This window comes from Pygoscelis adeliae, unplaced genomic scaffold, assembly GCF_000699105.1.
Source record: "Pygoscelis adeliae isolate BGI_AS28 unplaced genomic scaffold, ASM69910v1 Scaffold114, whole genome shotgun sequence".
In the NCBI taxonomy this organism is placed as follows: Eukaryota; Metazoa; Chordata; class Aves; order Sphenisciformes; family Spheniscidae; genus Pygoscelis; species Pygoscelis adeliae.
Window position 1 is genome coordinate 4,523,593 of NW_008824587.1, and position 20,024 is coordinate 4,543,616.

General features: G+C 51.3%; 1 protein-coding gene across 1 annotated transcript; it reads left to right on the forward strand.

Annotated features, from left to right (window-relative positions):
* The first annotated feature begins 414 nt into the window (after positions 1-414).
* SH3GLB2 (SH3-domain GRB2-like endophilin B2) lies at positions 415-18,630 on the forward strand. Its single transcript, XM_009322101.1, has 8 exons — positions 415-577; positions 925-1,053; positions 2,238-2,371; positions 2,853-2,945; positions 14,406-14,495; positions 14,993-15,093; positions 16,219-16,483; positions 17,161-18,630. The coding sequence occupies exons 1-8, from the start codon at positions 415-417 to the stop codon at positions 17,266-17,268; spliced, it is 1,083 nt and encodes a 360-aa protein (XP_009320376.1). The 3' UTR covers positions 17,269-18,630.
* Positions 18,631-20,024: the final 1,394 nt, after the last annotated feature.

A 20,024-nucleotide genomic window follows, 5' to 3' on the forward strand; every position in this document is an offset into this window, starting at 1 on the left:
TCGCATTCCTGATCCCATTGGATTTGCAGGACATAGAGTTGGTTAGGAGGAGGTGAAAGGAGTTGGCACCTTGCCTCACCTGAAGGGCGTCTGTTGCTCTCCTGCATGAAGTACTGCAAGCCATGTGCACATTTAAATAGATTCCTCACAACTAGAGTATTTTTGTACCAGACCTTATTAAAAGTTATTATTCTGGAACACCTCTCAAACCTGGACTCTATTTTTAGCTTGATATTTGTTCCACTCTTAGGCAAAAATTTGCCGTCTTCCCCTGAAAGATGCCTGGGAACAAAGATGACACCTTGAAGGCTTTTTAGCCTTCCTCTAAGATAAATGCGTGAGACAGAAGAAGCCTCAGTGTCTCTTAATAGCCCTGTAGCACACTAATTTTGCTTTAGCAGAACAGCCCTTCTAATGACTACCTCCTTCCTGCAGTTTACTGAAGAAAAGTTGGGCCAGGCTGAGAAGACTGAACTAGATGCCCACTTTGAAAACCTTCTGGCCAGAGCAGACTTCACAAAGAACTGGACAGAGAAGATCTTGCGTCAGACTGAGGTTCTGCTACAGCCAAACCCTAGTAAGTCCAGCTTCTACTGCTTGAAGGACAAATCTCTCTTGCAGCTCAAACAGTGTTAAAAGACATGTCCTCTGGCAGAGAGCCCCATTCCACTGACTTTGTGGGGGTTGGAAGAAACGTGTCTTTGCAGGGCCTGTCCTTCCTTCCCTATGTAGCTGAGAGATGCCTGGGCGTGCTCCTGCAGACTGGGAGATGGTTGGAGGGGAGGGCACACCTTCTCCTAGTGCTGCTGTTTGCTACCCAATGCATGATTGAGGACTGTATGGGGTGGGCTACCATGAATGCCAGTTCCAGGGGCCCCTCCTTCATCCTCCATCCTGTAACTGCTGGTGGCATCCTCACTCCAGGTGCCAGAGTAGAAGAATTCCTCTATGAGAAGCTTGACCGGAAGGTGCCTTCCCGGGTCACCAACGGGGAGCTGCTGGCACAGTACATGACAGAAGCAGCTAATGACTTTGGGCCAGGGACACCTTATGGTAAGTCAGCCTGGCTAATTAAAAAGCCCTGGGAATCCACCCCTTCCTAAGAGAGTATCCCCACTACTGTTTCGGGTTAAGATTTCCGCAGCATGCCTCTTGAAGGGGGCAGGGTGGCCTGCTCCCCCTGTGGCAACCTGCCTATTAGCGTGTCAAAACTGATGCCAGAGAAGGGTGTTCTCTAGCACAGAAGCAAACAGCCCATCTAGAGTAGGACGTCAAGTCTTACTCCGCAGCAAAGTGTGCTCCATGCTGTGGGGGAAAAGGGGCAGGGGTCTCCCCATTCCTAATACAGTCCTCAAGTCTGGCAGAGCTAGAGAAGAATTAGACACGTGGATCCAGGGTAGCCAGTGGAACTGGTTACAGGACACAAACTATTCTGTGCTATTTCTGTGGCTTTCTAAACTAGCCTGAACAGGGAGTTGCAGTGAATGGCTTTAGCTTTGTCCAGCTTGAGCACATTTTCAGTCTAGGGTGGTATCTAGTTGCACAGAGCCTTTCTAGACTCTGAACAGGAGAACCATCCTTTAACTGTGTCCTGCAAGTGGAGGGTGGAAATCTTTCTCCAGCAGAAAGAGAACAGGAAAACAGACAGTGCATCTTTCTGCACTTAAATCCTAACAGTTGCCCCTTCCTGGGGGAATTTTGGACTTCTTTAAGCAGCAGACCTGCACAGACGCACAGCCTTAGCTTCCAGCTGTCCTTGCCTCTGCCACGAGCTTTGTTACTGCTCTCCAAATCAATAGTTGTTCAATAGTGAGTCCTGTTACAGGCAGAACAGCTCTAACTGCATCTATAGTCAGCACTGCCTAATCAACTCATTTTTTTTCTGCTCTGGTGCTTTTTAATTTGCTGCTCTGTTCCTGTGCCTCTGTTTTATGAGACAAACAAAGATCATTGTGCGCAAGCAGGTGTAGCAGTAAAAGGACATCAGTGGAATAAGTGCCTCAGCAGATGGATAAGATCAAAGCTGCACTGGGAGCAGCTAAGAAGAGGCCTCAAGCTAAAAGCAGATTGTAGTTAGAACTGAAGCTGGTGCGGTACGGGCATGGTCACCTTGTCCAGGCAGGGTACACTGTGCCTTTGTCCCCCAACACTGGAGCCTGGTAGCTCTGGGTGGGTTGGCTGAAGCCAACACAATGTTAATTGATTTCTCCTGGAGTTGAAGGCTCCTGTTATTGCAGGGAAGACCTTGATAAAAGTTGGAGAGACTCAAAGGCGCTTAGGTGCAGCAGAACGGGACTTCATCCACTCTGCCTCCATCAACTTCCTGACCCCGCTGCGCAACTTCCTGGAAGGGGATTGGCGAACCATATCTGTAAGTATGGTAGCAGGGAAGGGGAAGCTTGTCATGTCAGCGGAGATGAGGAGCGTGGGGGGAGAGGGAGACAGCCCTGGAAGAACTCACTTTCCTTCCCTATGAGAAAGGAGAACTCCATATCTCTCCCCTCAAAGAACGCAAGGATAGGGGAATACCAGTCCTAGATCTGCTCAGGGCTCCCTCTGCGGCAGGGAAGGATTGCCAGTTGATGTGCATGAAGAAGGTAACTCCTTTCCCGACTCCTGCAGCTTAGTGGGCACCACCCACCCATAGGCTGCCCTGCTTCCAGAAGGTTAGCCTGTATCCCTGGCAGCCAGGCCCAAAACTCTTGCTAACGAGATGAACATAGCAACTGCTTCTTTCTCCCTAGCATTTTTTGATAAGGAAATAGATTTGATTCCTCTATGATACCTTGTCCCTTTCCCTCCCCAACAGCTCCTAAGCAGTCTGCTCTTATCCCATTTTCTGTCTCTTCCAGAAAGAGCGGAGGATCCTGCAGAACCGCCGCCTGGATCTGGATGCCTGCAAAGCCAGGTTGAAGAAAGCCAAAGCTGCTGAGGCAAAAGCAGCGGTAACTTTCTCCCTCATTCCCCTCCCTGTCCTTCTGGTCCCAGGGCTTGGCTCACATGAGCAATGCCACATGCTCTCTGGACAAAAATTAGGCTACCCCACTGTGTCCTGCCTCTGGCAGGCATGGGTGGAGGGGATTGCTCATTTGGTATGCAAGGGAACTGGGAGCAGGAGCCATGCGCCTGTTCCTCAGATGCCCTCCCACGGGGGAGTTGTTGAAACAAATAGTTCCGAGCTTCCAGAGTCTGGAAACGTCTGCTTGACCCAGGGTCCTGTCTCCTGACTGCTAGTGGCTCCTGGACGATTTGTGCTAGTAACTACAAGGCTGCATCTCCTGAGGACTTGCTAAGTTTCCCTGGGGATCTCAAAGCAAGCCAAGAGAGAGCTGAGCTGGGAGGTGCACAAGGGGAGAGCATGCTGGGGCTCTGCAGCAGTCCCAGGCTTTCAGACTAGTTAAGATTCTGCCAACTCAGTCTTCCCCAGGCAGGAGTGCCAGGGGAGCCTGTAAGGGCTGGCCGCTGTCAGGCTGTCTACCAAGAGGTCCTTCCTTCAGCCTCTCTACTCACTTAATTCATGGTGCTGTCTAGTTACAGGCTAGTCTTGCCCTCTGGCTTTGGGGAATTCATGGCAAGTAAACTAGCAAAGGTCCCAGGTCAGAGCAGTGCAGAAGGGACTGGTGATTCTGCCAGTGTCACTGTCTGCAGGCCTGAGCAATGGGGACAAGCGCTTCAAAGTGCTTGTCTGAGGCTGACAAGACCTGTCAGCTCAGGGTGCTCCCTGGGCCTGAGGCATCTCCTGGAGCTGGGCTCTCCCTGGGCAGAGATGGTGTAGCAGGAGGCAGAGAGGATGTAGCTGGGCACTGATGGGTTCCCTGGAGGGCCTTGTTGAAGCAGATTGCCGTCCTGTAGCACTCTGGCTGTTGGCACAAGGACTTGCCAAGTTCTGCTTCTAGCCTGGGGCCAGGAGCTCAACTAGCAAATGTGTGCAATCACAACAGGCAGGAATCCTTGTCAGTCAGTCGCTGGGATGCACTGGGATCCCAGCCTAGGAGCCCTGCCATGAGCCTGTTTTCTAGCCATCTGCTCAGCTGGGCCTCTGGCCTTGCAGCTCCCTGGGAGGCCAGTTCCCAGGTGTTTTCCCTTTTCTCCAGCTCTAACTGCATACATGCCATATGGGGAAGCTGTGCTAAGCTCAGCAGCCTCCATCAGCAGGTCTAACAGAGTGCTCAGGCCTATGTGGGAAAGCCCTGAACAAAGCTTTGGGTGAACAAACGTGATTGCTGCCCTTTTAAAAAAGCCTCCTCTCATCAGTCAGGTCACGCAGCTCCACTGAAGGTAACTTCAGGGATCCCCCTTTCCCCTTCTGAAGGGGACAGTGCCCCCAGTCTCAGTGGGAAGTGGTGGCCATTGCTTTATCTTAAGCTCCAATCAGAGCAGGAATTCAGATACCTCCTGTGCTTCCTCCCTTTCCACCCTCTCTTTACCTTGCTTCCTACATGAAGTGATCCCAAGGCCTCTCACCTGCACACAGACCCTTGGGTGAAGGACTTCCCTGTAGCTGGAAAAGAAAACTTGGTTTCCCCCTGGAACTGCAGGGCTGGGGTGCCCCAGGCAGGATGCAGAGCCAGTCCAGGCTTTCCAGGGTGTTCACCCCAAGCCACGTTTCAGCCACTCTGCTTCTTTGAAACAGAGATCACACAACAGAGGAGCAACCTCAGCTGCTGTTGTGGGCACCCATCTCTTCCCCAGCTTAGCTTAAAGGTGGGGTCCCTGGCCTCAGGGCTCTGGGTGCCTCACTGACTACTAGAGGACAAGGCAGAGGTGGAAGCTCCCAGCACAGGGGGCAGAACTGCTGCCTCTGCTCTAGGCGTGTTAATTCATCATTAGACAACGTTCCCTGTAACATGCCTGGAGTCCTGTGTCACACCTCTCTATCCAAGCTGGTCTAAAGTATCACACCTCTCCCAGCTCACCGCTCTCTTGCTGCTCCTCCCCTCTGTAGTGCAAACTTGCGTTCCCACAGCTTCTGTCTCGTGACTGACCCTCCAAGCGCGCTGCTGCCCAGACCCGTGAGCTGCTGTTCGAGTGTCTGGGCTTGTGCATTTCCCTCAGACTTTGTGCTTTGTCCTTCCTGTTGATGCTGTTTTGTTTACTAACCTTTTTGTTTTGTTTCTTTGTAATTTGCTCAGTGTGAGGGAGATGTGAGTATTGACTGTGCTAACAGTGCTGTGATTTTTTTTTTCTTTAACACCTCTCATTGTCTCTTTCTCATTTTAAATGAAAATTCATATCTCCCTTGTCCCATTGGGACTGGCCCTGGAGCATGTACTGAGCATGGTCAGGGCTGTGGCTGCCTGGGGAAGAAGGTGCTCCAGGAAGATGGGAGCATCTGTTGGCTGCCTGCAGCCCCTCTGGAGCATGCACTCGGTTCTATCAACGCTGCTTGCAAGCAGTGCTCAAGAGAGGCAGGGGCTCCCGTAAAGACCCACGCAGGCTCCTCTGGCTGCAGGCAGGAGGAGGTTGCGTTGGGTGGCAAGTCCCTCTCCGGGAAGGGAGGCAGCCCAGAGACAATGACAGGCAGGTTGATCTGGTTGCAGTGCTGTTCTGTCCTCCAGGGCTCTGCCCGTTTTCCCCGTTCCAAGAGCGGGAGGGGGAGGGAGGTGGGTCCCTTTTGACCACTGCTTGCAAATACACCTTCTCCATGCACAGGAGCGCAAGAGCAGCTTGCCTCCTTCATCCCATATGCTATGACTAGTTTTGGGACTCCCTGGAGACCGGGGAATGGGAGGAGAGGTTTCTTCAGTTGCTTTTGATCTTTTTTGGGGAAAAAAAAAAAAGCGTAAGAAGCTATTTCTTTGAAACATCTCTTCTCCCCACAGGGAGGGGTCAAGCCTAGTTGCTGTGCTGGCCTCAAATCTCACTGGTGCATTTTTCTCCCTATATTCAGGTTTGACTTGTAGTAGGAATTGCTCCTCCTTATTCCTTCCTCCAGCCATCCCCAAAACTCCTGGATGGTTTAAAAAAATTTCTTCTTGTTGGGACTGCCTGACTGCTCTTCCACACACTGGTCACTCATTCCAGCAGGCTGCTCGGGACCCAGCAAATGGGGTCAGCGTGTATAAGTAAATCTGGGTGAGCTGCAAAGAGATTAACCTGGGAGAGGAAACGTGGGGCCTGAGAGGATTAACAACGTAGCTGGGTTACAGCTGGATTGTGTGCCAGCCTTGCACACCAACCCACTGCGCAGTGAAGGCTGGCCAGGAGGATGCCCTGATCCATCGCACCAGTGTGGTGGTCCTGATGTAAGCTAGCTCGTTGGCTTACCTCTTTGGGTGATGCTACAGCCAAAGGCCATCCTAGGAGGAGGCCTAGTCTTAGCTTAGCTGAATAGAGACACCATGTTAGTGAGCCCACACCTGTGTGGGGGTGGACTGGATCCTTTGCATTCCCAATGAGGAAAACCTCCAGAGTGCTTAAGTCTTCCTGCCCCAGGGCAGAGGTTTAGCTATGGAGAAGGTGGCTTGGAGGTTTTCTGACCTCTGGGATGAAAACTCATACGCTACCTCTGGCAACAGCAAGGCTTTGGACTAGATCTGCTTTGGCTAAGCCATGCCCCTTACTGAAAATAGCAGATCTGAGTCTCTTAGGAGGAAACACGCCCAGGGGCTTGGTGAGAGTAAGAACAAGTAGATGTGTTTCTTTAAAAGGCATCATGGAAAGGATGCTCTGATGCTAGTAAACATGCCCACTTTAAGGACAAGGCCCTGTACAGGGATGCTTTAGGATTGTAGGCGGGAAGCAAGGGGAGGGAAGGTCCTGCCCACTGGACTGAGTCAACGTGACATGAGCAACCTGCTGGCTGCAAGGGAATGGGAAATGCATTTGAGATTGTGCTGTCTCATCTCCACTCCAACTGGCCGCCGTATGAGCGGATAGCTGTAAGTACAGGCAGAGTTTCTAACAGTAGAAATATCTGCTGTTCGGGTACCAGGTGTGACTGCATGAGCCAGTCCACCTCCTCTTGCACAAGCCTGGCTTCCACCTGAGGAGAGCTTCCACGCGCTGCCGCCCAGACTGTTGGGAGAGCTCCCTCCTGCCATCCCATAAGAACTTGAACTAAGCTCCCAGCACAGACAGGAAAAAAACACTAGTCCCTTCTTCCATCCGTTGCCCAACTATCGACTCTTCTGCGTGACTTGTACATGAAACTCTATTCCCCCCACTAGGCTGTGCCTGACTTTCAGGAGACTAGACCTCGTAATTACGTTCTCTCCGCCAGCGCATCAGCGGTAAGATTGCCTCCTCCTAGATGTTGCCTCTCCAACCTCTTCCTGCCCCTCTCTTCACCTGACTTAAACTCAGACCTAAAACGTTTTCAACATTTTAATGTGACATGGGCTGCCCAGGGTTCCTCTGACTCAACCTTAAGGATGCGGATCATCCCTGTGGGGGTGCATGGTCAGGGTCTGGCACTTCTGCTGCGTGGTTTGCTTTCCAGTTTCTCTGCCAATCTAGTGGGAATCTTCTGGGTTTTTTATTGCTAGTGGAGCGATTGAAAGGAAAAAAACCTCAAAGGTTAGCCTTTCTGGATGGTTCCAGCTGTACACTGGCAATGTCACGTGTGTGACTGCCTGATCAGTACTGTGGTGTCAGTGCTCAGAGGCTTTGTAGCTGGTCAAGAGAAGCAAAGGTGGAGGAATCTCTCTGCCACCCATCGTGTCAGTAACGCAGTAGGCTGACAGTGCAGGCTTGTCTATTCTGCAAATAGAGGTCTTTTTTTTTTCCTTTCATCTTGGGGCCTGTCTGTTGGCGGCTGTTATGCAGTCAGATGCGCTGGGGGTGGGTGAATAGCCCATTGCATCTCTACTGTGTTGCACTGAGTGGTTGTGGTCAAGCAATTGAGTTTCTGCGCTGTGTTCATGGCTCCCCATTGCACAATGTCACATTTCTCGTTAAAATGTTGAAAACTGATCATCTTGCTTCCTTAATAGCATTCAGAACAACACTGATGCCTGTTAATAGAATAATCTGGGAGTGGAAGGGCTGGGGAGTGGGATCTGTAGATATGAAAAAGGACAGCTGAGCCTTCTAGCAAACAAAAAACGTCACGGAAACAAGTTGGATTTGGTTAATGGGAAACCCATCCCGTTTGGAGAAAGAGGTATGTCTGAGCTGATAGCATCAGTGTTAGTTCCCAGGGGGATCTGTCCTGACCTTCTTGGAGAGCGATGCTGGGATCAGATACAGCTTTGCACAATAGCTAGAAAACTATTTTCATGGGTAACAGGCCCGGTGATGAGACTCCTTAGGAAGAAGCTGATACTGGTGACGCTGTAGCAGTTGCCCAGTTTCCATCTCTCCCAGTACAGCAACTAGCAGCAAGGCTGTGGCTATGGCTGCTTCTCCCTTGGAAAGGTCTGTTCCAAGGACAGCGCAGTGACGGCCTAAAACTGAGCTCTAGGAGAATCAGAGGAGAGAAACTGGGCTTTCCCTGCCTCTGAAGAGCTCTGGTTAGACCACGGTATCCTGATCATTCCCCAAGGCTTTCTGAAGCAGACCTGAAGGCAAGCATCTGCATAATTAGCATCTCGCAGAGTGCCCAGATGCTCAGTTGAACATGTCTAGTCATCACCAAACTGCAAGCTGGTCTGCTTTTGCTGTACTGCAAAGCTCTTCCGGGGAGCAGATGCCAAGCACAGTAACGTGACAGGAGAAATAGATTTTGGGGGGTTTTTAGCCCACAGGTGTCTACCTTGGCACACCTCTGCCTAGTTCAGCGGTCCCTCTTCAGAGCTCTGCTAGAGAAGCTCTGACAGCAATGATGATACGGGACAGTTAGAGCAGGGCTCTAGGAGACTGTCTTGCTCTGGGTAAGCAGCCAGCACTGACCTTGATCACTTCTTCATGTTTGATGGTTGCACAGCAGGGCCTGCTACCAGGAGTGCCTGTAGGAAACCTGCTGGCCTTGTGGTCCTTGTGGCTTCCAAAACCATCTATTTCAGAGGTTGCAACTGGCAGTTGAAGTGCCACCTGAAGTCCAGCTGCACTAGCAGGGGTGACTTGAGTAACAATTGGCATCTCTCATTTGCAAAACATGGGCTGAGCCCAGACAGCTCCCTGCAGCCAGGACTGCTTTGCAACAAGCTCTCTAATCCCAGCATTCATCCCAAGGGGTCAGGCACTGCAGCAAGGTAGGAGCGCCTCATACTGTCGCTCTGCTTTTCTTCCAAGCCAGAGTCCTTGTGCTATTTTAGTCTTTAGTGTGTACTGGCAGTATAAAGCAGTGGCTGCTGCTCACCTTGCTGTTGAGCTCCGCTCCCTTCTGGAGGGAGAGATTGCTTATGCCCAGGTAACAACTTTGTCTTACAAGTGAGCAAACAGGTCAGCTCTCTCCTGGACCATATGCCCTCAGCAGAGCTCTGATTTGGATCCTAAATTTATGTTGTTGTTTTTTGGAGAGGTGGATAACATTGTGGTTTTATTTTCCCCCCTTCCCTAACAGGAGGGCTTAGATGGAATTAGATCCACCTGGAGATAAGCACCTCCCTGGTTTCATATGAGTTGGAGGCTGAGGAGCTATTTCTCCTCTCTCCCACACTGACCTTTTGTTTTTGTGTAAGAAGGTGTACGTGGGCTGTGTAAGCTTAAATATCCCTTTCTCTCAGACCCTGCCACTTGCCATGCGCTGTACTCCTAGGAATGATTCCAAGAAAAACACATTGAGTACCTTAAAGAGGATTCCTCTGGCTGGAGCTGGGGTGGAGGAAGACAGGTGCAGATCACAGCCTTTTCTGCTCCCTGAGCTGTCTGAAACACTTCTGACTAGAGCCACATAGTGCCTTCGCCCAGGGATAGATCTGGGCAAAGCTGGACTGCCCCAGAGCACCACAGGGACAGAGCTGGAGATGGCACAGCAAGGCCAACAGAAGAGAAACAAATCTGGCTACAAATTCAATGGGTACTGCAATGATTAAATGGGCCTGAAATGGCTTAAGTGCTGTCTACAGCATCTAAGTAGGAAGACCTGTGGCCAGAGTGAAAGCTTCCCATTGCCCCTGTAGTAAACCTTGCTCCAAAAACATGAGGGTGCGCTGGAGACGCCTTGTGCCAGAGCAGCAGTTCAGGCTAGGACCTGCTTCTCAGCTGCCTTCAAGGATCTTCCCACTATTTGCCTTCCAGAGTAGGAGCTCTTAGACTGAGAAGGGGAAGGGGCTTGTGTCCCCACGCATGGCTGAAATTGCCCAGGCCTTATTTGAACCGGTTCCTGCTTTGCAGAAACAAAACATCCTCCTACAGGTCAGAGAAAACACCCAGCCTCCGCGCACTGAGCGCTGCGCAGGGACAGCCTGCGATCGTAAGGCTACAATAACTCCACTCAGGTAAGAAGAGGTGCCAGTCAGGCTACGTACCACGGAACAGGAGCTGAGCTGCAGGCCAGGGGGCAGAAGCCAGAACAGGAGCAGGCAGCAAGCCAAGGAGCCTGGCACAACACCTTCCTGCTTCAATCCTTCCCCAGTGCAGGCAGCTCCTGCAGGTGCTCCTTATATTGTCTGGTGAAGTTGTCTCTGCACCTGGGGCTGCCACAGCCCACGTGAGGGCAGTTGCTGGTGAGCAAACCTCAACAAGGTTCAGTTGGGAGACCCTGGGTCTAAACAGAGCGTGTTCTCCCTCTGACGCCGCAGCATCCAGCACAGGGCTCCCAGGTGCCTGCAGTGCAAATTCAGCCATGCTATGGTGAGCTTCCCTGATCTGCAAAGGTGACATCAGAGGGTGAAGCTGAGGTCCTCGGAGGCCATCTCCCCCGGCCCCACTGATGTGGGGTGTTGCTGGCAGGCTGGTGTGCTCCCAGTTGATCCAGGGGGATTTCTCTTCATGTTGCCAGGGCTGAGGGAGTAGTTGTCTGCTGAGGAAAGGCCAAGCCGAGGACCTCTGGGAAGGATCAATGTGGTTTTCTACCTCTTCTCTCCCTTTCCCATCGCTGTGCGTGACTTTTGTTGTCAACTGTTTCACGTCCTGGAGCCAGATCCCAGCAAGCAGCTGGCAGCGTTCTGCTGCCCCGAACGTGCGCCTGTGGGTGAGGAGAGTAGGAAGGAGTAGCGTGGTGGTTTGCCCGGCTCAAAGGCAGCATCCAGCCATTGCTTCCTCCTTCCCATAGCTAAACATGCCTGTTGGTAGCGCAGACTGGCGGGATTATGATCCCATTAACCTGAGCTCTCTAGACCAGTGGGTGAGGAACACTGGCCCCTGTCTGGCTTGAGCTCACAGCAGTTCCCAGGCCCTGTTCGTGGGCTCAAGCGGCTCACCTGTCGCTCAGTAAGGTAACCCTTGCTGTTCAGAGGACTCTGCTGCTTAATCCTCTTCTTCCTGGAGCCCGTTGAATGCAGTTGCTGTAACAGCCCTGGCAGGGACCAGAGCTGGAGTGCCGCTGGCTCTGGTTGTCATGGACTTACTCTCCCATTGTGAAACTGAGCTCGAGGGTGCAGGAATGAGGGGAAGGGGCACCGATCTGGCCGCTGCTGCTGGGTGAAGGGCTAGCTTGTGCCTGGAGTTGGCCTGCTGTGTCCACGGAGCGTCCTTGCCGATTGGTGTTAATGCCGAGTGCTTCTCGACGTCTCCAACACTGATCTCCTTTCCTGTTGCTCTGTGGCCCCTACAGCTTTGGAGCGACGAGGTGGAAAAAGTAAGTACCCAGCTGAAATTGTGCTCAAACCTTCTGGGCATGCTGGTGGTGTTTAGGGGGCGGGGGTGCTGTGTGCCTGCACACACGCAGGGGAGGATCAGTGGGATGTTGCTGTTGTCAGCCCCAGGCCTGATCCTGCAGCTGTAATGGTTCAGTGTGACTCTGACTGTAGCTTGGGAAGAGCCTGCCCCGTGGGCCAGTCGGCTGTACCTGGTGTGAGAGACTTCCTAGGCAAACCAGGCGTGCGTATGTGATAAAAAGACAACTGAGAGCCCTGCACTGGTGTCGCGGGAGCAGAGGTGATGGGCTGTGAAGTGATTCAGCTCTGCTCCTGCGGCAGAGGCCCTGCCTGCTCCACTTTTGCATGTGCCATGCATTAGCCTCTAGTAGCCCCTTGCCTGCTTGTTGTGGGGTCCGAGCAGGAGCTCTGAGCAGAGCTGAAGCAAGGACAGAGTGTTTCCGCACGAACAGCCCCAGCTGCTGGAGGGAACAGCTCTGTCGGGAGGGCAGGGTGGGAGGTTTGGAGCCTATCGTGGAGTTGACTCTGTCTGGGTGAGCTGCACTTCCCCTTCTGAGTGGATCCACGGAGACAAAGTCCCAGATCTTGTTTATTTTCTGGGCTCCACAAGGGGAGTGTGACTCATCCGTGAAGATGGATGGAGGGCTGCTAGTGGACGGGAGATCAAGGTGAGCTCTGTGTGGAGCTCCAGCATGGTATGGAGCTTCCAGAGACGCCTTCTGGGATCCCGTTGCCTTTCATACCTCAAACGCCCCCAGCAGACGTTAGCCTGAAGCCTGAACTGCAAGGTGGTAGAACGGCACGTTCCTGCATGCTGCGCATGATAGCAACCTGTTACTGCCTTACTCTAAATGCATCATCAGAGCAGACTGGCCGTTTTTGAACCAGCTCATCCTGTACTTTAAATCCTTCAGTCCCTCAAACAAATAAGCAGACTGCAGTCAGCTATAAGCATGCAAGGCTCTGTTCCTCTATCCTCTACCTTTGGTCAATCCTGCTTGGATAGACCAAAGTATGTCAGGGAACTTCAAAGTTCTCCGTGTCTTGGAGAAGCACAAGACTGGAAGGGACCTCCCAGGTCACGGTCCAGCGCTGGCTTTATGGGAAACCACATCCTGCAACTGCTCAGAGCTAGCAGGGAGAGGCAATGGGTCAAATCCCAGGCAGTGCCAAATGGAGCTGGGTCTGCCTGTCACAAGTTTCAAATAGCTCTGCTGCTACTGGAGTCTCTGCTCAGCTCCCTGGAACAAGAATCTCTCGGTGCTTAGTAAGGCTCTGTACTGGTATTTCCTGTTACATTCCTCCTTCCCCTTTAAATAATCCCTTTCATACAGAGGATGCAAGAAAATAGATCAGTTGTAGCTTAAAATAGACAAATTTGATTAAAAGACAGTCAAAGCATTTCTTTGTTCTAGCCTAGCTGTACAGCAGTACTGGTAACGCTGTTGCCAGATGAGAGATGTAGTGGCCCGCAGCAGCGCCTCCAGCCTGCCCTGCTGAGCAGGCTGGGTCTCCGCTGGGGTGACCCTGCTCAGGAACGTCAGCGATGGGGCCTCTGCTCTGAGACTATCAGCCTGTCTGGATTAGCTCTCCGGGGTCAAGTCCTGGGCCAGACTGATCGGGGCATTTCCAAAGCAGCAAAAGGAGCTCTGTCACAGAACTGGTGCCGTTCAGGAACCACGGCACCGAGGCAGGCAGCCCTCCGATTGCTGCACCCCCCTGGAGAAGGGGAGAAGGACACAGAACCCGTACTCCTTCCAACAAGCTCTAGCTGAGTGGACATCACTCTTCTGTGCCATCCTAAGAGGGAACTGGCGCGTTCTGCTTGGCGTTAAGGAGTAAAGCATGCCAGAGAGAACAAAAGTGCCTGTTTGCCACCCCTTTCCCTCTGGCAGCGGGGAGGGGAGAGCAGGCACCAGAGCACCTGACTGTTCCAACACTTCTGGAGCTCTTCTCTTTGCAATGATCCACCTGGGTATTCTGGTACTGCAAAACTGCCCTAGTGTTTGTTGGGGTGGGGGGAGAAGTGTTCCGTCTGTTCGGTAAAGAGGGTCTCCAGTATCAATCTGTCTCTGAATTCCCAATGTCTGCTGCATAGCTGCCTTCTGTTAACCATTGTTGAATTCCTCCGAGCTCAGAATAAATAACTAGCTCCAAAGGAGAGCCTTGGGTAGAAGTTGGTTTGGGATGTTCGTCTCCATTGCGGAGAGATGTAGTTAGTAACAGCAATTTAGTAAATGCTCCCTGGCCTCAGCCTTTGTTCTGTGGTAATAAAAAGGATACCAGCAAAAGTTGTGCTTTTGGAGAGACGGTTAGGGAGGTTGTCACGTTCCGACGCCTATAGGCTTAGAGGGGGGGAGGTTAAAAGGACAGGTGCTGGCATGGGACTGGCTTTCCACATACCTCAGGCTTAACAAAGCCTCTCCATCTTCACGTTCTAGTCTTGTGGGAGTAGGAGCTTCCTAGCTTGATGCATCAGTCTTGAGCTGCCATTCCATGACCTGCAGTGATCCAGTGTAGGATCAAGCAGGAATCAAGCCGAAATACAGCCAGAGGCCTCTGGGATCCTCACCCAGGGTGTCTTGTGCCTGATGCTCAGTGTCACTGGTGCACGTGGCTCCTACTGAGCCAACAAACAGCACACTTGTCTCAGTGCCAGAAGGGGGGGTGGTGGTGGAGGAGGTGGGTGTTGCCTCTCCCTGGAAGAGGCACAAGAGCGGTCCTTGCCTTGTGCTGTCTTGAACACCCCGTCCTGTTTTGCAGGCAGAACAGGAGCTGAGGCTCACGCAGACTGAGTTTGATCGACAGGCAGAGGTGACACGTCTCCTGCTGGAGGGGATCAGCAGCACGCATGTGAGTCTTCCTGGGTAACTGAAGGGGTGACAGGGACTACGGAGACTCTTGGCCCTTTTCTAAAAGAATGCCAAGAGGATGGCGGAGCCCCACACTGGGAGTAGAGGTAGAAGAGGTCATAAATTTGGATGCTGGAATGCTCAAACTAAAAACATAATGAAGCATGCACAGGCAGGGCCACTGTGACACCCGCAGTTCTGCCGTCCTCGAGATGCTTCCGAGCCAGAAAAACCTTGTTATTCTCTCACTAGAGCTGTGGACTAGCCACATGGGCATGGCTAGAGTGCCAGGAGCAGCCTCCTCTCTCAGATCACCCTTGGGCCTATGCAACATTCCCAAACTTAACAAATTAGTGTATTCAAGCCAACCAAGTAACTCTCTTAAATACTGGCCTGCACGAGTCTGCTTCCCGTGGGGGTAGGTAGCAGCTGCAGGAAGAGGGTTCCTGTGCCTGGCACCCAAACTCACAGACCAGCTTATGGTACTTCTCCCTCCAGGTGAATCACCTTCGCTGTCTCCACGAGTTTGTGGAGTCCCAGACCAACTACTATGCTCAGTGTTACCAATACATGCTGGACCTGCAGAAGCAACTGGGCAGGTGAGACGAGACTGCTTTTACTTCTCTCAGGGTTACTCAGCTGGCTACCCCTAGCTCAGGCCTCCTTTCCCCATCCCGCGTCATAACGTTGGGTAGAAGTTTTAAAGCCCCCTCCAAGCTCTGACACAGCTTCTGAGCTTACAGAATGATGACCAATCCCGGTGGGATTGCATTTAGAGCAGGCTTTGCCATTGGATTCATCTGGGTTTTATACATTCATCTCAAAGCACGATGGCCGTGAGAGTTCGAACATTCTTCCTCTACATTAGTTATATCACATGGGAGACAAATTCCTGTTGCCAAGCAGCAAGGCTGAGAGTGCTTAGCTGCAGCAGTAACTAATTCTGTGCTGCTGGCTGCACATCCCGTGGGCACGGGCAGGGCTGTTTTGTCTGTCAACCTGTCGCATCAGTGCGGTGGCCTGACCCAGGAGGGGCTGTTGTCTTTGCGTGATCACTCACTCCTCCTGTTCCATTCTTTTCCATGCTTGCAGCTCCAAAGGAGAAATGTAAGTAGGATGTTGCACAGGACTTGGCTCTAAGAGCTCTCCACCTCAGCCAAACTCTGGAGTCTCTGCAAGGGCCAGAGCTGTACTCCCTTAGGACAGAGGGGGGGTTCCTACAGATAAACGAGACAGAGCTCCATTACTCTCTCTATCTAGAGAGCCCAGAAAGCCTGGGAGCCTCCAGTTGTGGCATCCAGTTTAACAGCAACAATGACTGTCCCTTTCCTGAAGAACTAGCAGGCTAAACAGAACACGGACCATGCGAGAGCAGGGCAAGGACACAGCACAACGGACCCAGCGAAACAGCAGCAGAGCCAAGAACAGCACCTGCCCAGACCCCCCTCTGGTGCCACGCTTCAGGCTCGTACTCTGCAAGTTAGGTGCCAGTCCTGTAACAGGACACTGGAATCAAAATAAGCAGACAAGTATTACCTGTTGCATAGTCTCGGCACCCGAGAACCGAGTGCATTTCCCCCCTCAAAGGGCAGCGTAGGTATGTTACAGCTGTTAGCTGGAACCCTTGAGCATCATCTCTGCAGTGTAACTACTGAAAGAAAGAGCTCTTTCTTGGTTCCTCATACTAGAGCCTTACTGAACTCTGCTTTTTTCTCCTGCGCAAGATTTTCAGGCACATTCGTAGGCAACGCAGAATCCACATCTCCTCCCCCAGCTGCTACCTCTCTTCCAGCTGTCGCTGCTGCCACGCTCCCTGCTGTGCCTACTATTCCAGTTGTGCCCACGATTGTTGGGGTGCCTAACACCGTGGCAGAGAGTGTCCTGAACCCAAATGAAGTCAAGCCTCCTGCCAGTGGGACACGGAAGGCCAGAGTCCTCTATGATTATGAAGCAGCTGACAGCACCGAGCTGGCACTTCTTGCAGATGAGGTTGGTAGCTTTCCTTTGCGTTGAACTTTGCTTTAACTGCCTAGCAGCCCACTGCATGCTCAGCAAGGTCTTGGTTACTTTTCCTGCCCCTAAAAACCCTGTTTTATGGAACTGCTAGTAGAGTCTTTTCCTTGACACCGGTATCCGCTGGGTTGCAGTGAGCTTGTGCTCATGGCCGTTTGCTATTTAAGACCATCACCCCAGTAACTCTTCTATTCCTATTGGAGTCTAGTTGTACCCAGCTAACAAAATACCCCAATACTTAGCATCTTCACTGTGACCCTCAAATATAGCTACCTTATCTGAGAGCAATGGGGTAAGCTACTGGCTGGAGGCCTGGTCTAATCATGCTGAGAAAAAAGGAAATTCAGCAAGTTTCCAACTCTTCCGTTGACTAGACGGAACTTTTGTTTTCAGAAGGGGTGACACAGCAGTATCACGCCACCCTGTATGTGAAAATACCTTAAGTCATTTTGGAGAATGAAAAGGCAACAGGGACATCACTGGGCAGATTTCCGTAGATCTCCTATTAAAGCTGCAGATGGCTCCAGGGAAAGGGCACAGATGCCTGCTAAATGAACTTCAGGAATTAATTGTTCTTTCAGTACCCATCTGACCGAACTTCTTGGCGCTGTCTGCAGAATAAGGTCCTGTCTAATGCCCTCTTCTCTCCCCAGATGATCACTGTGTACAGCCTGCCAGGCATGGATCCAGACTGGCTCATAGGGGAAAGAGGGAACCAGAAAGGGAAAGTTCCTGTCACTTACTTGGAACTGTTAAGTTAAATGTCTCCAGGAAGAAGAATGTACAAGCAGAACGCACCCCTCATCTGGCACTTCTAATGCGGATTTCTTCATCCGAGACCATTGCTCTCTTCAGGGTTGACACTCCATTGCTAATACGGGAATTGTGGGAAAGATGTGGTAAAACTGTTACAGTAAGGCTTTGGAAAGGGCTGATGGCACCCCAGGCTGAATTCGTTAACTACCAGTGCAGCCTGCTTTGAGGTTAGTCTTGATGGCGCAAGATTCCCTCATTACTTTTTCTACCCTACCGTAGTCTTGTTTATCGCAGTGGCTTCCCCAGGGCCAGCAAGCTGTCTCCCTCAGCAGCTGCTCACGGAGTTTAAGTTACACTTCCCTTGTGTCTGGTGTGCGTTAGTGCCTGTCTGCCCCTCCCGTCCTCTCCGTTCTTCAGCAGTAGAATTGCCCAAATCAAACCATCGAGCATTCCAGTGGGGAAGCGTCCCACACAAACCCTCTGACATGTTCTAGCTCTTAAGGCAAGGAAGCTGAATCTAAGAATTAACAGCCTGTTAACCCGTCCACCTTGCTCACCTGTGGGAGAACAGTAATGCAGGGCTCTCTAAGAGCCACGCTTACTATCGTGGTGCCCGATGGCTTCAATCTAGAACCGTCCCCTGAAGCTGGAAGGAAATGTCTTTGTGAAGACCAACCTAATAACGTAGGGCCTGTATGTCAAAAACCAAACCTCAGTGCAAGGGACCATGCATCTTGCTTGCATTTCCTCTGAGAAACTGCTCTTGGACTGCAAAGAGTTTACAAGCCTTTTTACAAGCTTTGCTCCCGGTGTTAATTGTCCAGGCTTTTCTTTCAGTGCGTCTGTTCCAGGCATGTTTTAGCCTGACTTTATTTTCACCCTAGATCACTGATTTAACTAATATTTCCCCTCCCATCTCAGCAAGTGAACAGACTTGGTGCATCCTAGTACAGTAAGGGGTAGTCCCACTTGCCGTTATCGCCGAGAATGAGCAATTCCTGGCCATACACACACTAAACAATCCAGGCTGCCCTTGATGTACGTGGTGGTTTAGCTCGAAGGGAGTGCTCAGGTGTGTATGCCTTTTAATCCTATAATGAGCTTTTTAGCTAGAGCTCGCCTAAAGGACTTCTGCTGCTGTGTAACTAGTTTTCACTCAAGCTGGATGGAAGAGACTCACCTGCACCAAGCTCTCTGTTCACTACCCTTCCCCTCGGTATGTCAAAACTAACTTTGCTCGTTTGTTGATCTTTTTGCACTTTCCCCAATGGTGTCGTGACCACTCTAATGTAACAGGGCACTGAGCACCTGTGTATGTAGGGCTCATGGTTTTCAGCACTTATTTGCCAATAAACAAACTGCCTGACCTCCTGCCTCAGCGTCTTGTGTGGGTTCAGGGCTGCTCTTGCTCTCCAGCCATGCGACTGCAGGCCGTAGGGACAAGCAGCGCCGGCAGGGAGGCAGCTCAGGTATCCCTTCTGCTATCCCAGTCTTGGAAGCCAGGTGGAAAAGCAAAACAAAGCTGTTAATCCTTCCTGTCGCAGCTGAAACCCTCAACATGCCTTAAGGTTGTTAATGTCTTGCAGTTCCTTTCCCAGATGACACATCTCAGTTGTACTACAGATTCAGGAACTCTAAGAAACAACAGCTCCTCCTTAACCTGAAGCAAAAATAGAGCAGCAGTATGACTTCAGCTGCTGAGAGACTGGAAATGCTATTCTAGATCTAACAGACTCCTTTTCGTTGTTATGGAAACTAGATCTGCTGCTAATTTAAAATCCTAAAGCCTTGTCCCTAGCACCCAGCTTGGAAAGAACTCCTGGGAAAAGCAGCTGTTGAAATGCTCTGTAGTGGAGCAATAGCGCTCAGTTTTTCTACAGTTAAACTCTAACGGAAGGGAATGGGGAAATCCCATCCTGCTACGGTTTTAGTTAGTCTTACAGTTGCCGTGATTACCACTACCACAGTTCTACGCTTTTGTAGATCTACCCCTGCCTATTTCCCTTCCAGCTTCCAGTATGCATACCTTTCCCTCAGGCCAGGAACATCCCTGCTTCCCTGTTATTCCTCTCCCTGGTACATTAAAGGAAGAGGAAGAACGGCTTTGGCAAAAACAGCAGCAGCTTAATGATGCAGAAAACAGTGTCTCTTCCCTCAGAAAAGCCAGAAGGAAGTCTGTTCCTGGCAGCAGCGCTCCCTTCCCTCTGCGTTAGAAAAGAGCACGTGGAAAATCTAGCGCTACTTCTAGAAAGATTACACTCTCGTGCTGCTTATTTGCAGGTGCCACGGTGAGCCACCCTTGGCTGAAAGCTGTTCTGTGCCCCTTTGTGGCTGCGGGGCAGGTAAAGGTACAACTCGGGGCTGAAATGCTGCTGTTTAAAGTGAAGCTATAGCTCTAAAACACAGATGTAACCAACAGCATCCACTATTCTTTGCTGTCTGGCACCAAGGACTCCTGCCTAGCACTGTAAACTCTCACTCTACTGCTTGAATAAATATCTAAAAGAACGTATTACTTCTCCCTAAATTCTCATTCCAGCCATTCTTGCTGAACGCTAACAGATTAGCACACTGCATGTACCTTCAAAAGCTGTAGCAAAAGGGAAGACACCCACAAGAGCTATCAAATAACAGCCCTAAGCACTACTGTACTTGCTTAGATGTACTGAATTCTGGCTTTACTTCCACTCCCCATAGCTACCCGTCACCAATTTGCTCAGTTCTTCACCTTCAAATCTCCACGTTCGCACTCGTAGTTCCC

What these genes read in the sequence shown, in the direction of transcription:
- SH3GLB2 (XM_009322101.1), top strand. Translation starts at nt 415, where the DNA reads ATGACTACCTCCTTCCTGCAGTTTACTGAAGAAAAGTTGGGCCAGGCT. An exon ending in TGGGCCAGGGACACCTTATG is followed by an intron (nt 1,054 to 2,237) that starts GTAAGTCAGCCT and finishes CTGTTATTGCAG; the next exon opens with GGAAGACCTTGATAAAAGTT. An exon ending in CTGCAGAAGCAACTGGGCAG is followed by an intron (nt 15,094 to 16,218) that starts GTGAGACGAGAC and finishes CTCCTGCGCAAG; the next exon opens with ATTTTCAGGCACATTCGTAG.